General features: G+C 45.4%; 4 protein-coding genes across 6 annotated transcripts in view; 3 read left to right on the top strand and 1 right to left on the bottom strand.

Annotated features, from left to right (window-relative positions):
* Positions 1-9,241, top strand: part of LOC118510268 (sestrin homolog) — a 30,079-nt gene extending 20,838 nt beyond the window's left edge. For all 3 annotated transcript variants that reach the window (XM_036051866.1, XM_036051868.1, XM_036051869.1), the window contains exons 3-8: positions 4,838-5,002; positions 5,082-5,264; positions 5,332-5,569; positions 5,640-5,946; positions 6,022-6,316; positions 6,396-9,241. In XM_036051866.1, coding sequence (XP_035907759.1) covers positions 4,838-5,002; positions 5,082-5,264; positions 5,332-5,569; positions 5,640-5,946; positions 6,022-6,316; positions 6,396-6,482 — 1,275 coding nt within the window. In that variant the 3' untranslated portion in view covers positions 6,483-9,241. The remainder of the gene's footprint in view (positions 1-4,837; positions 5,003-5,081; positions 5,265-5,331; positions 5,570-5,639; positions 5,947-6,021; positions 6,317-6,395) is intronic.
* A 3,091-nt stretch (positions 9,242-12,332) lies between these two features.
* LOC118510270 lies at positions 12,333-13,174 on the top strand. The gene has a single exon (XM_036051871.1). The coding sequence runs from the start codon at positions 12,394-12,396 to the stop codon at positions 13,120-13,122; it is 729 nt and encodes a 242-aa protein (XP_035907764.1). The 5' UTR covers positions 12,333-12,393; the 3' UTR covers positions 13,123-13,174.
* A 361-nt stretch (positions 13,175-13,535) lies between these two features.
* Positions 13,536-17,079, top strand: LOC118510271 (eukaryotic translation initiation factor 4E1). The gene is made up of 4 exons (XM_036051873.1): positions 13,536-13,727; positions 14,804-15,190; positions 15,269-15,356; positions 15,464-17,079. Exons 1-4 carry the CDS (start codon positions 13,698-13,700, stop codon positions 15,622-15,624), a joined length of 666 nt encoding a protein of 221 aa, XP_035907766.1. The 5' UTR covers positions 13,536-13,697; the 3' UTR covers positions 15,625-17,079.
* LOC118510269 (fas-associated death domain protein) lies at positions 17,072-18,240 on the bottom strand. Its single transcript, XM_036051870.1, has 2 exons — positions 17,669-18,240; positions 17,072-17,598 (listed from the first exon to the last, which is right to left on the bottom strand). The coding sequence occupies exons 1-2, from the start codon at positions 18,018-18,020 to the stop codon at positions 17,204-17,206; spliced, it is 747 nt and encodes a 248-aa protein (XP_035907763.1). The 5' UTR covers positions 18,021-18,240; the 3' UTR covers positions 17,072-17,203.
* Between the last annotated feature and the right edge of the window lie 241 nt (positions 18,241-18,481).

Here is an 18,481-nt window from a genome sequence, read left to right as displayed (position 1 = left end):
GGATGTTCCGCTATGGTTCCGATTTTCCATTAAACTGTCAACACGCACGTTTGCAAATGGCGCCACAAAACGGTGATGTTGACCATACCTTCTTGACTCAAGATACTGCCGCGGTATTAGCGGCATGGTGGATGGAGGTCAAATATGTTGCTCCAATGACGAAGAGCTAGCTGGGCACATCGACTACCTCCTCCTGTAAGAGAACACATGGATCACAACAATTCCATTCTATAATTAATCCTCTTGCTGACTTAACAATCTACAATAAACAATGCACACACTCGATAACAATGTACGATGCTATGTGACATTGTGTGGTTAGTAAGCTTGTCGCCAGGATTAGGTGTACAAACAGCTCGGCACTAGAGATTGTGCGACTATAATCAGCACACACGTCGGTGGGCGCAACGATCCAATAGAACCGGAGTGCTTCCTCGCTTCTCCCGTGAGGAAGACTTGAAGCAATTCTACGATCGCTGTGACAAGAGGTTACGTCAACCGAAACCCCCATTAGCCTTTAATACCCATTAATTAGCACAGCAATCTTGGCAGTGCATAGTGCTGCACTCTAAATTGTAACTTATCTCGCCAGATCAGGAGCAAGACCCCGAAGGATCACCGTCACATCTCATACTCGCTCGCACTGAGTCTGTGTTGTTTTGCATTTTGCCGCGATCACGTCCCATTGTTTGAGTCATAAAAACTCGGCAGCAATAAGGAAATCGTGCGCGGACACCGCACTCGGAGGATGCGAAACTATTGCAGCAGAGTTCGTGCCAAAATGGTCTTCCCGATCGTCCTCCACAGAGCGGCCTCGTGTCGATCGTAAAGATGCTGGTGGTTTCCTTCCGCGATGCATGGCCGGAAAACCTAGCGGCCCGTTTATCTGCACTCCAGATGGAGCACGTTTCGGCCATTTCATTTGCCGGATGGTGATCGTCGTCGTCGTCGTTTTTTTACGACAGTTCGAGGCAGTTGTACAACTTTCCCCTTGGAGTACTTGTTGCAACTGCAGCTTGCTGATAATAACCTTGTTCCTATGAACAGCGTTTTTGTGCTTTTATGATACGTTTAGTAGTACAAAAATGGAGTCCAAACTGATATATGACGGGCTTTATACTTTAATAACGCCACTTGAACAAAGATTAAGCAATAAAATCTGTGTCTCCCTGTAACGAAACACACCGGACACGGCAGAAAGGAAGGGATCGGTCCCGCCGGTTCGTTAAACAGTGTCATTTTTCTCCAGCTGATGATTGAATTACATCGCCTCATTTCGTGCTGGTTAGTTATCCAGCGGTTCAGCACCGATGATGAATTATCCACAATTTGAGCGACCAGACAGGTCTGAAAAAAACGGAATCACTCGCACGTATGCACACATCTCTTCAAATTTAACCGTCTAGCAACGTCGGGCACGTTGGATACCGTGTGGACCCGCGTGTGCGGACTTGCCGGGAGTGAAATGTAAACAATTTAAAATTGACGACCCGCTGCTCACCTGGCCCACCATTCCCCGCCCAAAAGTATACGAGCGACACACATACGATCCATCATCATTGTGCGTCCCTACCTACCGTTCGCCCTCACTCACCTCGTGACGAGCAGTTTGACAGCTCGCGACGATCATATGTTCGCGAGCAGCTGTTTTACGGGGTTGGCAAATAAAAAACCAAAAATACAACAACGAAAATAAAGAACAACGCGAAGCGAAATAGCCTCAGTCATACACCGTTTTGGATGCCAAATAAATATGCAAATTCGTCGGTGACATTCGTTCACACGGGCACACAACACACTCGGCCAAAAAGGAGCATCATCCACGGTGCGCGAAATCTTGCCCGTTTGCTTTACGTTTCTTGTGCAGTGTGTAGTGTGCTCGTAGAATAATGGCGACAATTTTTTCGGGGTCGTTTGTTACCATGGGTGTCAACCATTGCTCTGGCTGGAGAATGTGTTTGGAAAGCGCGTCCGAATCGGTTCGAATTGAAAGGGCTGGGCAATAGGATGGTGTCAGGGTGGTGGAGTTTGGTAGCAATAGTAGTTGTAGTACCAGCAGCAGCAACGGCAGCTACACCGGCAAACAACTGCTGCCCGCGAGACATGCAAACAAATTCATTTCGAGTGAGATAATCATTATCACACGCCGTTGCCTCGTGATGGACGGCCAACCCGGCGAATCGTGATGGTTATGATAATGAAACCTGATAGCACATGTACATTGGGCGGCGCTGTACAGACACACCCGGGAACATGGAAATCGGAGACGATATCTGCAGACAGTCCAGCTATTGATAGTCGTCTTTCGAGAGAGCGAGTGATGATCTGCATCTGCGATGGAGTAGTTGCAGAACACACTGGTGGATTAGGAGCCATAGAGAACCGTTTAAAATTGTGAACTTGATACGTGAAAATCATCGAGAAATGTGAGAAATTATTCTAATCACTACCTCGACAACGCCGGCCCTCCAACATTCCGCCCTCCAACTCCAACTCCCGGTAACAAACGTTTTGAATTAACCTAGAGCGCTTCAGGACTGGAAAAATGGCAACTAATTATGATCGAAACCGCCATTAATCATTTTATCGTGGCAAATTTACGACAACAGCGATCCAGCTGCTATGATACGGCCAGGCAACGAGGAGACATGCGCGTGTGTATTGCTTGCCAACTTTCTGTCACCAGTAGCAAATGGTCTTCGTTGCGCTATCCTCTAGTTCGCATCAGGTTTCCCATGTCCCATCGAGCTGTCCTCCTCATTATTTGTTGCCCTGCCGTTCTTGTTGACAACCGTCGGAACCACCCGACGGGTGCGAGAGAGTGGTTGAGTGGTTTGAAGATAAACAAAAATGTTGGACGTGCTACCGAAAAACAACCTCGAACCCGGGGGCAAAGAATGCGCGCTACAGATGTTTCCCATTAGCTTTGCGCGAAACGGACGTCTCTTTACCCGGGGTTTGCACGACGAACGCCATCTCACACACCCCATGTGAGGAAGGTGGACCTAGTGGGCTGGTACTGCTGGATACTAGACGCTTCTTTCCTTGGTACTGATGAGGGATGAAAGTTGATGGTGAACATCAAGATTCAGTGCTGAAAGATTAGATCGATGTTATTTGATTTCTCTTAGGATCCAAGCGAATAAAGAGCTCAAATAGCAGATGTGGTGTGTGTAAATTTAAACCATCATCGCCAAATCAGTCAGCAAATGTTAGAACGACAGCTAACCATCTGCCTGCAAGTGCTAACCTAACGATGAAGTCAGAATACGATCCTCGGCGAACATTAACACATCGTGCAGGCGAAAGGCTACAATGTTGCCGAACTGTTTGCACCGATCGGAAAACTGGAATACACTGATGCAACCCCCGGTGTTTATTCGACTGCTTATCACCGCCGGCGAAGCAGGAAGTCAGCGACCATAGTAGTCCCGAACGTTCCCGCTGAACCGGCGACAGTAAACAATACACACATCATCATGCTGCATCTGGGCCCCACCCCACTACCCAGGCCTCTCCTGAGCGCATTCTCCACCGCCAGGCCAGATGCGAACACTCCGCAGTGATGTGATGTAGTGATGAAGCAAGCAGACAGATCAGCAGGGAACACACTCTTTTGCCAGATTGTGTTACTTCTGCGAAAACAACAAGGAAATCTAGCGCTTATCTCACAAGCGCTGTAGTCGAGAGGGTACAGGGCTTTTTTGATGCAACGGGGGACCCTAGCAGGCAGCCTCCACGATGTCTGGGCAGAAGGGAGAAGGCCCTGGAAGAATTTTGATTGTGTCACGGGCGAAGTTGTTTACCGACACAGCGCCACAGATGTGGTTGTCGATTGACTGTGAAAACCGCACCGATGGACTTAGATTTGCAAGCGAGCTGGGCATAGATGACAAATGCGTTTTACGGGTGATGGGCGATGATGCACGTTCCGACTATCGTGTCATTCTACCCCCTCGGATGAAGGTCTAATGAAGGTGTAACTTTTATCAACTTTATAGAAGGCGCGATGTAAAGGGTCGTTTGAATAACAGCCGGCAAGCAAAATATTGTCACAAGAAGTGGCTAGAATGGTCATTGTCCAAATGCCGGTGTCGTGTATTGTATCGGCACTGCCCATGTTTACTGCCGGTGTGCAGCAGTAAACCTAACCTCACTCTACCGGCTCCGAAGCTGCTTACGTCCTTTGCGGAGTGGTTGTTATTTTTACCAACGAAAGCAACCATTCGCTCGATCTCTCGCCCAATGACGTTAGTGCTACGGTAGCGCAACAGGAGTACGCTGTTTACATCCTTCACCGGCTGTCGAGTAACAGCTGATTGGAGGGTGAAAGCAAAAAAAAAAAACAACTATACGTCACCTGTCCTGCAAAACCGACAGGCAGACGTTTTAGCACGGGTGACAGTGAAAATTGCCTCAAGGTGAGCGTTCAACCATCGCACACATAGACCCGATTATCTTATCGGTGTCCCGGTTGACGCTTTTCCACAATTAGTTCGCTCTGATCGGTCGGTCGTACGATCCAGAGAGTTGAGGTCGTGCGGTGGGATGAAAAAAATGGGAGTCACCGTGTAGCGTCGCGGGGTCAACATGGCTCGCGAATCATCCCGACCACTTTATTGACGTCAATCTGGTTTTATCAGGACCTTCGGTCGCATTGGGTCAACGGCCGCCATCGGTGATAATTTCTGCGGGAGGACATCTTGAGATTAATGAATTCGCTTCACTTCACGACGTTCATTGTTTTTTTCCTTCTTTTTTGCAACGAACTCTTCTTGTACCCGATGCTGTTGTGCGAGTATTTTTAACACAATTCTTTTCCGTTCCTCCTTTACAGTATGGCTCAAAGAACTCGCCAACAGACAGCTCGAATCTGGACCATGTCACTAAGGTGATAGCCTACCATCCGCGATACCTGGACCATTTCCTAAACACACAGAAATTTATCATGCAGTGCGATGGACCGCTGCCGTACGAGTATAGGAACTATATAGCTATTATGGTAAGGTTAGGCTTTGCAGTACGATTTACAAACTCTGGCACTGATGCTTGCCCCGTTTGTTGGCCCTTTCCTCGATTAGGCTGCAGCCCGCCATAAGTGCACGTACCTGGTGAATCTGTATGAGGAAATCTTCCTGGCGAACGGTTATGATCCGAGCTGGTTGAAAGGGCTCGAACACATCCCGGCGAAACTGCGTGCCATTTCCGACATTAACAAAATCCTTGCCCATCGTCCGTGGCTACTAAACAAGGAACATATCGAGGTGTGTATACTGGCAACCATTGTCATCCATTGTGATCCTAATCGTTAACCTTCGCGTCTCTCCGCAGCGGCTTACGAAAGGTCAGAACAGTTGGTCACTGTCCGAGGTGGTCCACGCCATTGTGCTGCTCGCCCACTATCATTCGCTGTCCTCGTTCGTGTTTTCCTGCGGGCTCACCCAGGAGCTGGACGGTGCTAGTCACAAAATCGAAAACAACAACGTTCTCACCCAGAAGACTGCCTTCAATCGTTTGAATGATCTGTATAATTCTCAGCATCCCGAAAACCTCCCGAATAGTGAAGATGGTAATTCTAGGCTGGACATACGGTATACAGGCTGGCATACTAACTGACTTTCTCCGAACCCCCTTCGCAGGTAAAATCCGTCCGGAAGTGAGTGTCGATGCATTGATGCAGCGTATGAAGCATCTGTCCGAGAAGAGTGACGAGTGTAGCGAAACGGAACTAAGCAATCGCTTCAAGCATGTGGAGCAGCAGGCGGCAGAGCTGCCCCCGGTTGTCCGGGAGACTCCGGCCGAGGTACCGCAACAGATAGGCCGCTACGTTGACGATCCGTGCTTCACATATCAGGACTTTGCTCGTCGTGGTGCGGAAAACATTCCGCAGACGTTCCGGATACAGGACTACTCCTGGGACGATCATGGATACTCACTAGTTAATAGGTAGGTCGAGCGTGACGTCTACGTCTCTTGTGGATTTCTCTAACATCCTCCTTCGTTCGGTTCCAAATTTCACAGATTGTACAATGATGTTGGATTCTATCTGGATGACAAATTCCGGGCGGCCTACAATCTAACGTACTATACGATTGCTGGACGTACGAACGTCGACACGTCCAAGTTCCGTCGTGCCATATGGAACTACATCCAGTGCATCTACGGCATCCGCCACGATGACTACGACTACGGGGAGGTAAACCAGCTGCTCGATCGCTCGCTGAAGATGTTCATCAAGACGGCCTGCTGCTTCCCGGAGCGTATCACCAAGATGGACTACGACAGTGTGCTCGTCGAGCTGCAACACAGTGAAAAGGTAGGATCGCCAGAATCGCCCTCATACAAACTGAACCTGCGATTCGAACTTACTGACCGATCGTTTCACCCACTTCTAGGTTCACATCAATCTTATGATCTTGGAGGCCCGCAACCAGGCGGAGCTACTGTATGCCTTACGCGAAGTTATGCGATACATGACATGATTACCACCTGGCGAATGAAGCCCTTTTTGGCCAGTTTTCTGAGCTGCCTGCACCGAGCACCGAGTGGATGGATGGAGCACGAATGATGTGGGGTGGATTTGTGTTTGGGTAGCCGTTGGGGTGAGACAGCAACAGAATCGAAAGGAATTGCGTGATAATAATAGCCAGGTAATGGTTTGGAGAGCTATGTAGATGGTTTCGTGAAACGTTCAGGGCGAGGTGTATTTCGTTTTTTCTTGTTTTTTTTTTTTTTAATTAAGAGAAAGGATATTTGTGAGCGCAAAGAAAGTTGTTGCTGTTGTGTTATTTGTTGTTAACTATTGTACTACCCTTGCAAAACCGTTGTTGAGCGAATCGGATGCGCGTGATAGGGATGAAGAAGGTAGGCTTTTGGTGTGCAAAAGCTAAAAAAGAAAAAGCAGAGAACGTACGCAAACGAAACCGGAGCCTTGGACGGACCAAGGAGTGATGTGCAAGCAAGCAAAATGGAATATTTAGATGGGTGATATAATTTTACATAAACATATTACATATATACAACCACACACACACACACACAAACACACCGAAAAAAGAGGGATACCCTTACTCTTCTATGCGGAGAAATTGGGATAAAACCCCAAACACAAAGTACTAAGAATATGTTGCTTGATGCAGAAGCAAAATAAGTTAAACGAACGCAGTGGCGAAACACTTGTTTAGATGATACACTAGCATACACGCCACCGATTCAGATCGGGGAGGATGCGTGGTCAGGGATTTAATTGAAGCTTAGAACGGAGGGACAAACAGCAGGAAGTAAGTGTGGATAGGGAACTACTCCCACTACACGTTCTCGGTACCCCCTATATCCCTTTCCTCTTGCAAGTACCATTTTCCAACGGACGACGTCCATTTTTCGGATGAATGTTGTTATTTTTAAAAACGAAAAAATAACCTTTGTATTACCTTTTGACGAAGCGCAAGCAGAATACAAAACACACACAGCATAACAGTAAAGAGAGGTCGAGAAACGAAACTGAGGTCGGAAATGATGATCAAGTGTGGTGCATTGCTGGCAGAACCTCTCAAACCGCCCTCCCCCCATTCTGATCTCACTGTGATAAGGTTTAACTTCTTTTCATTGCTGTTGCGAAATCAGGGATTCAATTTGCAATCCAAAACGAAAGGCGAGCGCCGGAAGAAGGAGCTTTCTTTGCTGTAGAGGTGTTGTAACACATCCATCATGCTTTGATTAAGCTATCAAGTATACTGCTTCCATTTATGCCATAGCGAGGGATCCTTGTCGCAATTGTATTCGTAATGTTGTTTACTTTCACTTTTAGCAGAACAGATTTGTAAAAGCTTTAGAAAGTCCAACAGAAAATTCAACTACCGCAGGGTCATAAATATTGTCCTAGTTTAGGCTTCTTAGTTTTGTTTCGAGTACAGTAAATTATGAGAAATATTTTACAAGAAAAAAATGGTTTTTTGTCTTATCGTCTAACGAATACAATCTGATTCTGGTCCGTCACCTTTACGCACAGCCCCTGACTACCTTTCTTGAGCAGCTCAGGATCATTTTTCGAATTGTGTCAACATGTGTTTGTCCCTCAAAAAGTCCGCTAACGGGATCGGTTCCTCCAAAGCAGTATCCTCTTCCTGTGGATGAAGAAACTACATTCGCTAGGAGGCGATTTACATCTTCAACGTCATCTTCCTCTTCCAAATAAACGGAAAGAGGGTCGAAAACTATCATAATTCCGTTTCGGTACTCCCTTCACCGTCTTCACCGGGGGTTCACTTTCCCGTTTCTTTTTTCTTCTGGTGACTTGGCCCTGGTTTCGTAGCATTGCAATCGTTTGCTGGTAGTACAGTCTCATCTAAAGCGACTTCGCATGGATATTGGACATGATTGTTCTTTAAAGGGACAGTGTTGAGACGAGCCTGTATGTGTTAACTGCGTCCCGATTGGAACGAGGACAGACGATACTTCTCGAGTCCTTCGTGATCCTACCCCTTTAGCAGATCTTTGACGATCGAACTGCATCGGCGATCGACGATTATATTAACCAATGTTAGTTATATTTGTCTTTTGTTTCTTCGCAGAAATTGAATCTGCTAATTTGTTTGACCAAATCTGCCAAGACGTCAGCAGTTTTGATGGAAAGAACAACACTCCCTTTTTTTGTTTGTTGGTGTCTTTTTGTTTTAAAATACTCCACCGAAATTCCGCGCTTAGGAAGACTGTTTTGTTTTCGTATCACATAAAGAAAGCAGATCGCCGAAATGTCTGGAGACGGTTGGCAACAGCTAATGTATTACCATGTCGAAGTTTGAATATAAGGCTACCCAAAACAAGTTTCGCTATTTATGTGTAAAGACAAAGGCAAGGATAATGAACACACTGTGAAGGGGGAGAAATTTTTGTAAAAGAAAAAAACACACACACACACGGAAATTATTAATAAATCTACAAAATACTACTCCTATACAATCATTTTAGTGTGCGCTTTTGATGTACACCCGACCCAGGTATGATTACATTTACCGCGCAGGCCAATCACGTTTAGGTCAGGTTCGAGATGAACTAGCATTGGGTATCGTGGAGGCGAGGGTGTAGGCGTTTGTGTAGCAATTTGCAAATCGATATCAGTCCCGGCCGCAGAAGTATCGAAACACAGTTTAAATAGTAGATCCCGGAACGTTGTGTGATTCAACATGTGATTATACTTGTGCCAAAATGTGAATTCAAAATAAATGAAAAATGCTTCGAGAAACAGTGCGAGCAGCTCATCTATACAGGTTGGGAAATTTGTTACCAGAGAAGTCTGTGTTATTGTTCCTATATCAACCCCGTTTTTAGTTTTAAATGACAACAACAGGCGTCTTGGGGGACACAGAATATCCGGATAATGTTTGTAATGCATCATTTAGGTGAGAAAGACATTCAGAGGTATAATTTTCTGGAGGAAGGCTTCTCGAACGAAAAACAATTTCGTAACATGTGTCACTTTTCTTACCTTTACGCGTTAAAAAGTGAAATTTTAAGCCTGTTTCGAGAAGGAGGAGTTCGTGTGTACCTGTTCTATCTGAATGTTAGCATTATTTTGTGCACGTTTACCAGCTGCACAGTACCTTTAGGCACTATTTTTTTGAAAATCGTCTTGCCAGGTACATGATCTCTTTTTAGAATTACGTAAGTTTTTCAACAACAGGCAGCATTCACGCCCTCAATAGTTGACACAATACAGGCAATTTTCTGCATTAGTATTGCAAAATCGATCCTCCTATTATTAGGAAAGGCAAAAATCAAGAATGTAGTTTCCTATTACACCACGCCCAAACCCTTGACCTTGAGTTGAGTTGAATGCCTAATGTATGCAGTGGTTGATAACGGAAGTCACAAACAGATCGCTTGGGAACATGAGAACACCAAAATGAATAAGTCGTTGAACAGTATGATCGAGAAATTGCTACCGAGTTCCGATATACGATGAGCAACCACTACACAATCAGTTTCCTGCTGAATGAAGCCCCCGACACCCGACACCTCACAAGCAATCAGAGAACTAACAGCTTCAATTCAATTCATTGTATGTTCTAAAGATGCACATAAATCTAATAAAAAGTATTCCCCTCTTTCCAATCTTCACGATAGTTCACAGCTTGACTGGGAAAAATAATTTACCCTGCCGTACTAATGTATATTGCCTGCCTGTACTATGGGTACGATTACGCTAAATGCTCTGCCTACAGGTATAGGATCACATTTCCCCGATGGATACAAATTGCTCCCTAAGCAAGTTTTAGGTATGGGTACACACTTATCATATAAAAAGGAGACACAACTGACGAACACCACATCAGTTCCATTTCAACACTCCTTGCAGTAACACGCTATCGTTCGACTCTAACACTTCGACCCAACATGGATGCGTCTTCTGTCAACCGAAAAACGAAAAAGATTTCCACGAAGCCGCAGAAAGCTGAGGATACTGCTCCGGTTTTCACCGTTGGAAAGCCTTTGCAACTAAAGCAGTCTGTAGCGAGCCAGCATGGAGGAAATGCAACCCGTTCCAGGGATGTTCGTCAGTGGGATACAAACAGCCGAAAGTCTGCAGCGTGGTCCGACAACTCCAGCTACTTCGACAGCGACGACAGCTGCGACAGTGGCCGCCTTCGAATCGCCTGGGATGCAGACAACAACGAAACCCAATCAAACCACAGCGAAGGATCAGAATCAAGTGGTGCCAACTCGTCCATCAACGGTGCCCAAGCGTTGATGCAGTTGAAGTCCTCACTGGAACCTCGTCCACTCAAACGGTGGAGTGCAGTGGTCACGTTGAAGAATACCAAGATCCCGGTCGTTTACCACAAGAGCATGGCGCGCCAGTTCCCCAGCAAGGAACGTACACCGGAGCAGATGGAAATGCGTCGGCGCAACACCGAGGCAGCGCGACTCAGCAGGGCCAAGATGAAGATGGCAGAGATGATGATGGAAAAGGAGGCATCGGAACTGAGCACCGCTAATGCGGCCATCAAGCACAAAATCGCATCGCAGTTGGTCTATGCCAACGAACTTCGGAAGATGCTGGAAATGTCGTCGGTGGAGTTGAGCTTTTTCAAGCGGGTCGGTCATAGGAATAATGTAGATGCTTAGACTTAGTATCGAGTTTTATGTTATGAATAAAATATTTGTCTAATATAAAAAAAACACTCACATTCTCCTTTGATGGTAAAGAAATTCTGAAAACAATTTCCACTAATTTCTTAAAAGAGGAGTTCCTGTACCTATCATCTAACATTCAGGTAAATGTTTACATTATTTTGTACACGTACACCAGTTGCACAGCTTAAGCAAATATTCTACCTGTAGGTACTATTCTTCTGAATTTCCACTTATCAGTTACATGATCTCTTTTCGTATTACTTAAATTTTTCAGCAGCAATCTATAAAATCATTCACGCCTTCAACAGTAGATAGAATTCACGCCATTGTCTGCGTGTTTGTTTCTAGCCTCACAATTATGCTGACAGTATTATTTTTTCTACCATCAGCCCTACTGCATACCATCAATGCAAAATCGCTTCTCATAGTATTGGGATGAGGGAAGGCAGATATCAAGGTTGTGGCCTCATATTACAGAACCTATTAGACGCTGAGAACAAAGGGGAAGTAGGGTTGATAAGAGGAGTCGTATATCTAACAACCGGGATGTTGAGAGCAATACAATCCATAGACACCAACTCTATAAAATAAAACCAACTAACACCTGCCATCGTACTCCACCACTCCTCAAACATATGCATATATTGACAAATTGTTACAGATTGCACATCCGCTATCGATATTATACCATAGAACGACTCTGACAACCGACACCACATCAGAGAATGCCTTTATTCATTTTATGCAATGATTCACGCAAGTTTTTCAGTAGACTTTTTGAAACGATAATAAACACGTTTTAGCTCGCGGGATTGCTTAGCAGTGGTGATCATGAAGATTCCATCCGTATGCAAAAGAATTCTTTACTCGGTGCGTTAATGCAGTGCTGGCAAAACCTCTTTCGATCTAGACAAGTCATAAGCATTTCTTTTGCTTCAATTTGCTACTCCATTTACCATAGGACATCTGAAATGTAATATAATTTACCCCCTCGTATCAACATATGCTAACAGAACAGGTACGATCACCTTAAATACTCAGCCTAAAGGTACAAGATCACATTTTCCCGCAAGGCACAAATTGCTCCTTTAGCAAACGAAGAGGTAGCCAATTCAGTTTAAACTCTGGGTAATCTTTTGCAAACCTTTTCAAACATATATCATATAAAAAGGAGACACAACTGACGAACACCACATCAGTTCCATTTCAACTCTCCTTGCAGTAACACGCTATCGTTCGACTCCAACACTTCGACCCAACATGGATGCTTCTTCTGTCAACCGAAAAACGAGAAAGTCCACGAAGCCGCAGAAAGCTGAGGAAACTCCTCCGGTTTTCACCGTTGGAAAGCCTTTGCAACTAAAGCGGTCTGTAGCGAGCCAGCATGGAGGAAAGGCAACCCGTTCCAGGGATGTTCTTCAGTGGGATACAACCAGCCGAAAGTCTGCAGCGTGGTCCGACAACTCCAGCTACTTCGACAGCGACGACAGCTGCGGCAGTGGCCGCCTTCGAATCACCTGGGATGCAGACAACAACGAAACCCAATCAAACCACAGCGAAGGAGCAGAATCAAGTGGTGCCAACTCGTCCATCAACGGTGCCCAAGCGTTGATGCAATTGAAGTCCTCATTGGAACCTCGTCCACTCAAACGATGGAGTGCAGTGGTCACGTTGAAGAACACCAAGATCCCGGTCGTTTACCACAAGAGCATGGCGCGCCAGTTCCCTAGCAAGGAACGTACACCGGAGCAGATGGAAATGCGTCGTCGCAACACCGAGGCAGCGCGACTCAGCAGGGCCAAGATGAAGATGGCAGAGATGATGATGGAAAAAGAGGCATCGGAACTGAGCACCGCTAACGCGGCCATCAAGCACAAGATTGCATCGCAGTTCGTCTATGCCAACGAACTTCGGAAGATGCTGGAAATGTCGTCGGTGGAGTTGAGCTTTTTCAGGCGGGTCGGGCATAGGAATAATGTAGATGCTTAGTCTTAGTATCGAGTTTTATGTTATGAATAAAATAATTGGTAAAAATTAAAAAGCACACTTACATAACTTGTTGGCGTTTTAGGGACGAACCATTTGATGATACTTACCTAACTTCTACATCAATTGCATTGGTCGACTTGCTGACTTCTGCTTCTATGAAAAAGTTATCCGCAAAACTTTATCCGTGAGTATTTCAGAGTCAGCCTCGATTCACTTTTTTCACCACTTCACTTTCACAAACCACAGAAATCGTTTGTTTTGCAGTTTTCCACAACAAAATGCGGCCTAATTTACTATATTTTAACTGAAAATAACACCAACTCACGAAGCCTTGTACTGCGTTCACGGAAGAGTTCGCGTGTAGAGTGGAACTCATCCGAATTTATGTATACACCTTGATTTTGACATGTGTCATCCCGGTTCGAGCAGTCGGGCCGGCCGTTCGAGCACTTTCCATGAGCCAAAAGAGCTCGACTGAAGCGTCATCGCGGAAGCTGCTATCTGGCTGGTTAGGCAGTTTCGCTGCAGTTCTTTCTTTCACGTAAAATATTAAAAAATAGTTCAGCTGAACAACTATGGCAGGAAAAACCAATGAAGAAGTTGAGGTAAATCGAATACCGTGCATGTACCTTCGTGCTAGCCCCGTTCGCTGTGTAATGTGCAGCCAGTGCCGTGCGTTGAAGTGAAAGAAGAATGGTCGACCTTCTCACGAGGGTACCCCGAGTAACTTTTGCATAATGTTGCCCCGCCGAACGCCCTTGCTGAATCGATTCGGTGTTCTTCACATTGGTTCCGAGTGTAGAAAAACGGACGGAAAAACGGGAGCTGATCGATCTGCACACGTGTAACGATGCAAACCGGTGCGGGTGAACCACAGGCATTCCTTTATCGCCACATTACACGAACGAACACCGTGCGGATTGCACCCGTCATCATGTGCCCCCTAATATGGCATAAATTGTTCAGTGCGACGATCTGATTCATAAAGAGCGGTTCCAACATTGCAAAAATGTGCGTGGCAGCGTGACAGATGTGTACGTTCGCTTTTTGTGCGTCCTAATTAGTGGCAGAGGCATTTCGGATGACTGGCACGAATTCCCGGGTTTCTCCTGCCACGGGACGGACTTTGAGGTTATCTTTCCCCAGCTGCACTCACTTCGCTGGTACACCTTGACAGACTTACGTTCGGCTGTAGTGTGAGTGAGACAGAGCAACACTTTTCGGTGCGTGAAAGCAACGTCAACTAAATCATCGAAGGATAATCTTGCTGTTGCTAAGCAAAAGTAGGCAAAATTGGCTTCTTCTTTTTGATCGAAACGAGCCTTGCTTATAGCGGTAACGATGGGATACCAGATAGAAAGCAGCTTGTACAAGTAGTCTGGTAGTTTGGAATCGCACCAGTTGCACAGGCAGGCTTACACCGTTAAGATGTACAGTGGAAGAAGCGCTTTTCAGGATCCTTCTACCTTGGGAAGACTTCATAGCTGGCCGCACCATTATGTGCCGGATTCAATCCAAGAAGATAGAGCATGGAAAATCTTCGAGATAACTGTACTTTTTACTTTTGCTATGTCCGTCACCCGGGTGTAACTTGGCAACGTTCCGGAGGCCATACCTTAACTGATCATCGTGTTTTGTGTTCTTCTGTGTTCCCTTTGTAATTGTCTTAATTTCATTCCAGCAACAGCAACAAAAAAATGAAAACGAAAATGCAGAACAGACCCAAAGCCAGGAGCTGGCCGAGCAGTCGAACGCCCCGGAAACGATCGATCCAGAATGTCTGATCAAGCATCCGCTGCAACACACCTGGACACTGTGGTATCTGGAAGCGGATCGTACGAAATCATGGACTGACTCGATGAACGAAGTAACCAGCTTCTCTACCGTGGAAGATTTCTGGAGCCTTTACAATCACATTCGTGGACCGTCCGAGATCAAGGTGGGCGGTGACTACATGCTGTTCAAATCGCACATTCGTCCCATGTGGGAAGACGAAGCGAACAAGCACGGTGGCCGATGGACGCTTACCATTCAGAAACACCTGTCGGACAAATACTGGTTGGAGACGGTATGTACGGGGCCGGATTGTTAACATCGTTGGGCGACAAGAAGTTATATTTCAACAATTTGTATTTCGTCGCTGCAGGTGCTATGCTTAATCGGAGAGGCGTTCGAATGCTCGGAACAGGTTTGCGGTGCGATTGTAAACGTTCGCCAGAGGATTGATAAAATCTGTGAGTAAATCATATGGCACCCACCAGAGGAAGGCAGGCGGTAACTAATCTACGCTCTCTCTCTCTCTCTCTCTCTCTCTCTCTCTCTCTCTCTCTCTCTCCTTTAGCCATCTGGACTGCCAACTACGAGAATCACGCAGCAGTAATGCACATTGGAAAAATTTACAAGGATCGATTAAAGCTCCGGGAAAGCATTCAGTATCAGCTTCATAAAGACACGATGATCAAATCGTCCTCGTCCGGAACGAAAACCACGTACACCGTTTAATTGATTGCTCTGTGTCCCGGCTGGAACCCTTTTTTTCCCGTGAATCACTGGTTTGTCGCGGGCGCTACGAAAATACGATGCAATGACGAAACGCATGGGATGAAACTATAGCGCAAAGAAGCAAGGCGATCGAAGTGTGCGGCGACACAAAGAAACCCCCGAATGCGAATAACCAAGATGGAAACAGGAAGCATTGTGAAGTGAACGAGGAAAGCGTGCGAAACATCGTCGATATGTACAGGAAAACGGATTTCATTTTTTTTTTAAAGCCGTTTTTGGGAGCTGAGCGGAAATCAACTCCCACAGTCGTGTCGCAACGATCGCGAAACGCAAAAAAAAAAAGAGCAAAAATGTTTGATTTTTCCCTTAAAATTTGGATCTTTGTACCGCTTGTCTACTTCGATCGATCGCGCTACCCTAGTGCTAGTCGTCCGTACGATTTTAAGGGTACTTTAGTGTGCGTGTGTGAGAGAGTGTAGGATAGATCTAATGAATTGCTCACGGGGAGGAAAAGAAAATATAGGCTCGCCCGCGCGCATCGCGAAACTGTGGATCGATCTGTGGCATTCGTTATCACCCCCTCCTCCTATTCGTTGACTGATTGTTCCCTCTTTTCATTTTTTACTTGCGTGTGCCCAAGCGCATCCCTCGACCACAGACAGAAAGCCCATGTGTGTTCAATCAGCAACGTCTGCCCTGAATTTGATGTTTCTATTGTGCTTTGGCAAGCTTTTCGCGAGTGAAACGAATGCTTACCGATGATTCTGCATATTTGATTTCTTCACCCGGATTAGAGCAAATGAAAAACGAAAGGATAAAGGAAATTGTGGTAGGAAGAAGGCGTGTTCCGGAGTTTCCTTTGTACAGAGCTCTGGTGCAGGGAAAGCAGTCCAGGCAGGTTCAGGCAGCAGCATCTTTATAGATTTTTCTTTCTTTGTTAATTCACCCATAGACTACGCAAGGGAATAGTCTTTGAGCATTACCTTTCTTTTTTTGTTTTGGGGGGGGATTGTTTCGCTAGTCGATTTACTTGATCGATCGTGAACGAATGTTCATACCTAGTGCATGATGAGTGTAGCAGCACGAAGAGAGAACGTTACTAAACTACTGTGAAGCCTAGCTGTATGCTGCAGTAGTGGGTGTAGTACGAGCTTCTGTTTTGCGCTGGTACGTATCGGTAATTAGGATATCCATAGAATGGAATTGCGGTTTTGTATTGAACACATATGTTACTGGAACTATCTCTACTAATTAATGTACTATTGTTTATGAATAATTTTGCATACAAATAAGCACTTACTCGGCGCTGAACACACGTAGAACGCGGAGCTGCTGCTGCTGTTTGATTAATTTGTAATACAATTTATATAACTTTATGTTTAATCCGAGTGCATCGTAAATTATACAGTAAGGAAAACTCGTTGGAAAAGAAATATAGAACATGAGGTTAATGAATGAATGCTGTGTTTGCCCTTTTTTATTTTCTTACACCGAAAATATTGTAATAAGTTGCGTAAAATCACATCGATAAAAAAACGGAGCTGTACAAGGTAATGGGGTTTTCTACGTCTTCGATTAATCACTGTAACATGCTTTCAATTTTTCGTTTCAAATCTTTTCTTCTGCTGTTTTCCAGTGCTTTCAGAAGGACGGGGACAAACTGCTCCAGTGAGTCATCCGGAAACTGCATCTCGGCAGACTGAAGTACCTCGTAAATGCGCGTTTTAAGATCGAGCCTGTTGCGTTCCTCGATCTCTTCCAGCTCAGCCGGTGGTACATTCAGAAATCTTCCGAATACCTTCCAACTTTTGCCTATTTCCACCTGCAGCAGTGAGTAAATCTTATCACGCTGTTGAAGATATTTATCTCGCTCAGTGTTTGCAGGCGAGCGTGCCAGCGTTTCGACTGCCTCGTGGAGCTTGACCTTTTCCACTTCCTTCTCCAGCAGTGTTCGGCGATCGCGGTGGCGCAAATCTGAGGGAAAAGAATTGGCAAAAGTTGTTCAAACATAATTAGAAAAAAGCGACAGGTAACGACCGTATACCTTCGAGATAGAATCGTCGAATAGCTGCATAGTACGAGTTTAGCATGCTCCGGTACGCCGCAAGTGCACAGGTAACATCTTTTGCATCCAGCACCAATTCAAACCGCTCAATCAGATCCGGCTTTAGCAGGCTGAGAAGATTTCTTTGCTCTAGCAGCATCACAAGATGGTCGAATTCGGTCACACGGGACAGTTTTCGGCAGGAAAGTACCTCCTGCTGCACGGACTTTTTACACCGTTCCAGGCGTGCTCGATCGTAGCATGCATTCTGCGCCAATAGCTTCAAATTCAAATAATCCTTGCACATCCGTTCGTACACGGCTCGATGATCCTGCACGGATATTCTCTCCATCGTAGTGCATCTGCGCAATAGAATGCGCAACGATGTTATTACGATAGCAGAGCGTTGAAAGAGGAATCAGTTTAGAGTGAAGTGTTTTTCTGGCATCTAGCACACTTCGAAAATCGAAAAGCGAATGAAACTGATTCAAATGTTAATCCTTCTGGAGATTTTCCTATCTTTTTTTCTAAAATATTTATAACAATATTGACGTATGGCAAATTGCTCTTTAGAGAGGTCGCGTGTACACTAATTTGGAAGAGAATTTTTCACTAGCAGCGCTGGAAATAATTATTTGTTCATTTTTAACGTAGTGCATAGATTATGCTCAAACTCATTTTTTATCAGTGATTTCAATGTATTGTCCTTCAACATAACTTTTCGGTTCCAATTTCGGAACAATATCGATTTGGAACTACGAAACGAACGAGTCACCCTGTTTTTCAGTATCTATCTGCACAGTATAAACGTAC

The sequence above is a fragment of the Anopheles stephensi genome, chromosome 3 (assembly GCF_013141755.1).
Source record: "Anopheles stephensi strain Indian chromosome 3, UCI_ANSTEP_V1.0, whole genome shotgun sequence".
Lineage (NCBI taxonomy): Eukaryota > Metazoa > Arthropoda > Insecta > Diptera > Culicidae > Anopheles > Anopheles stephensi.
This window is presented reverse-complemented; position numbering and strand designations above follow the sequence as displayed.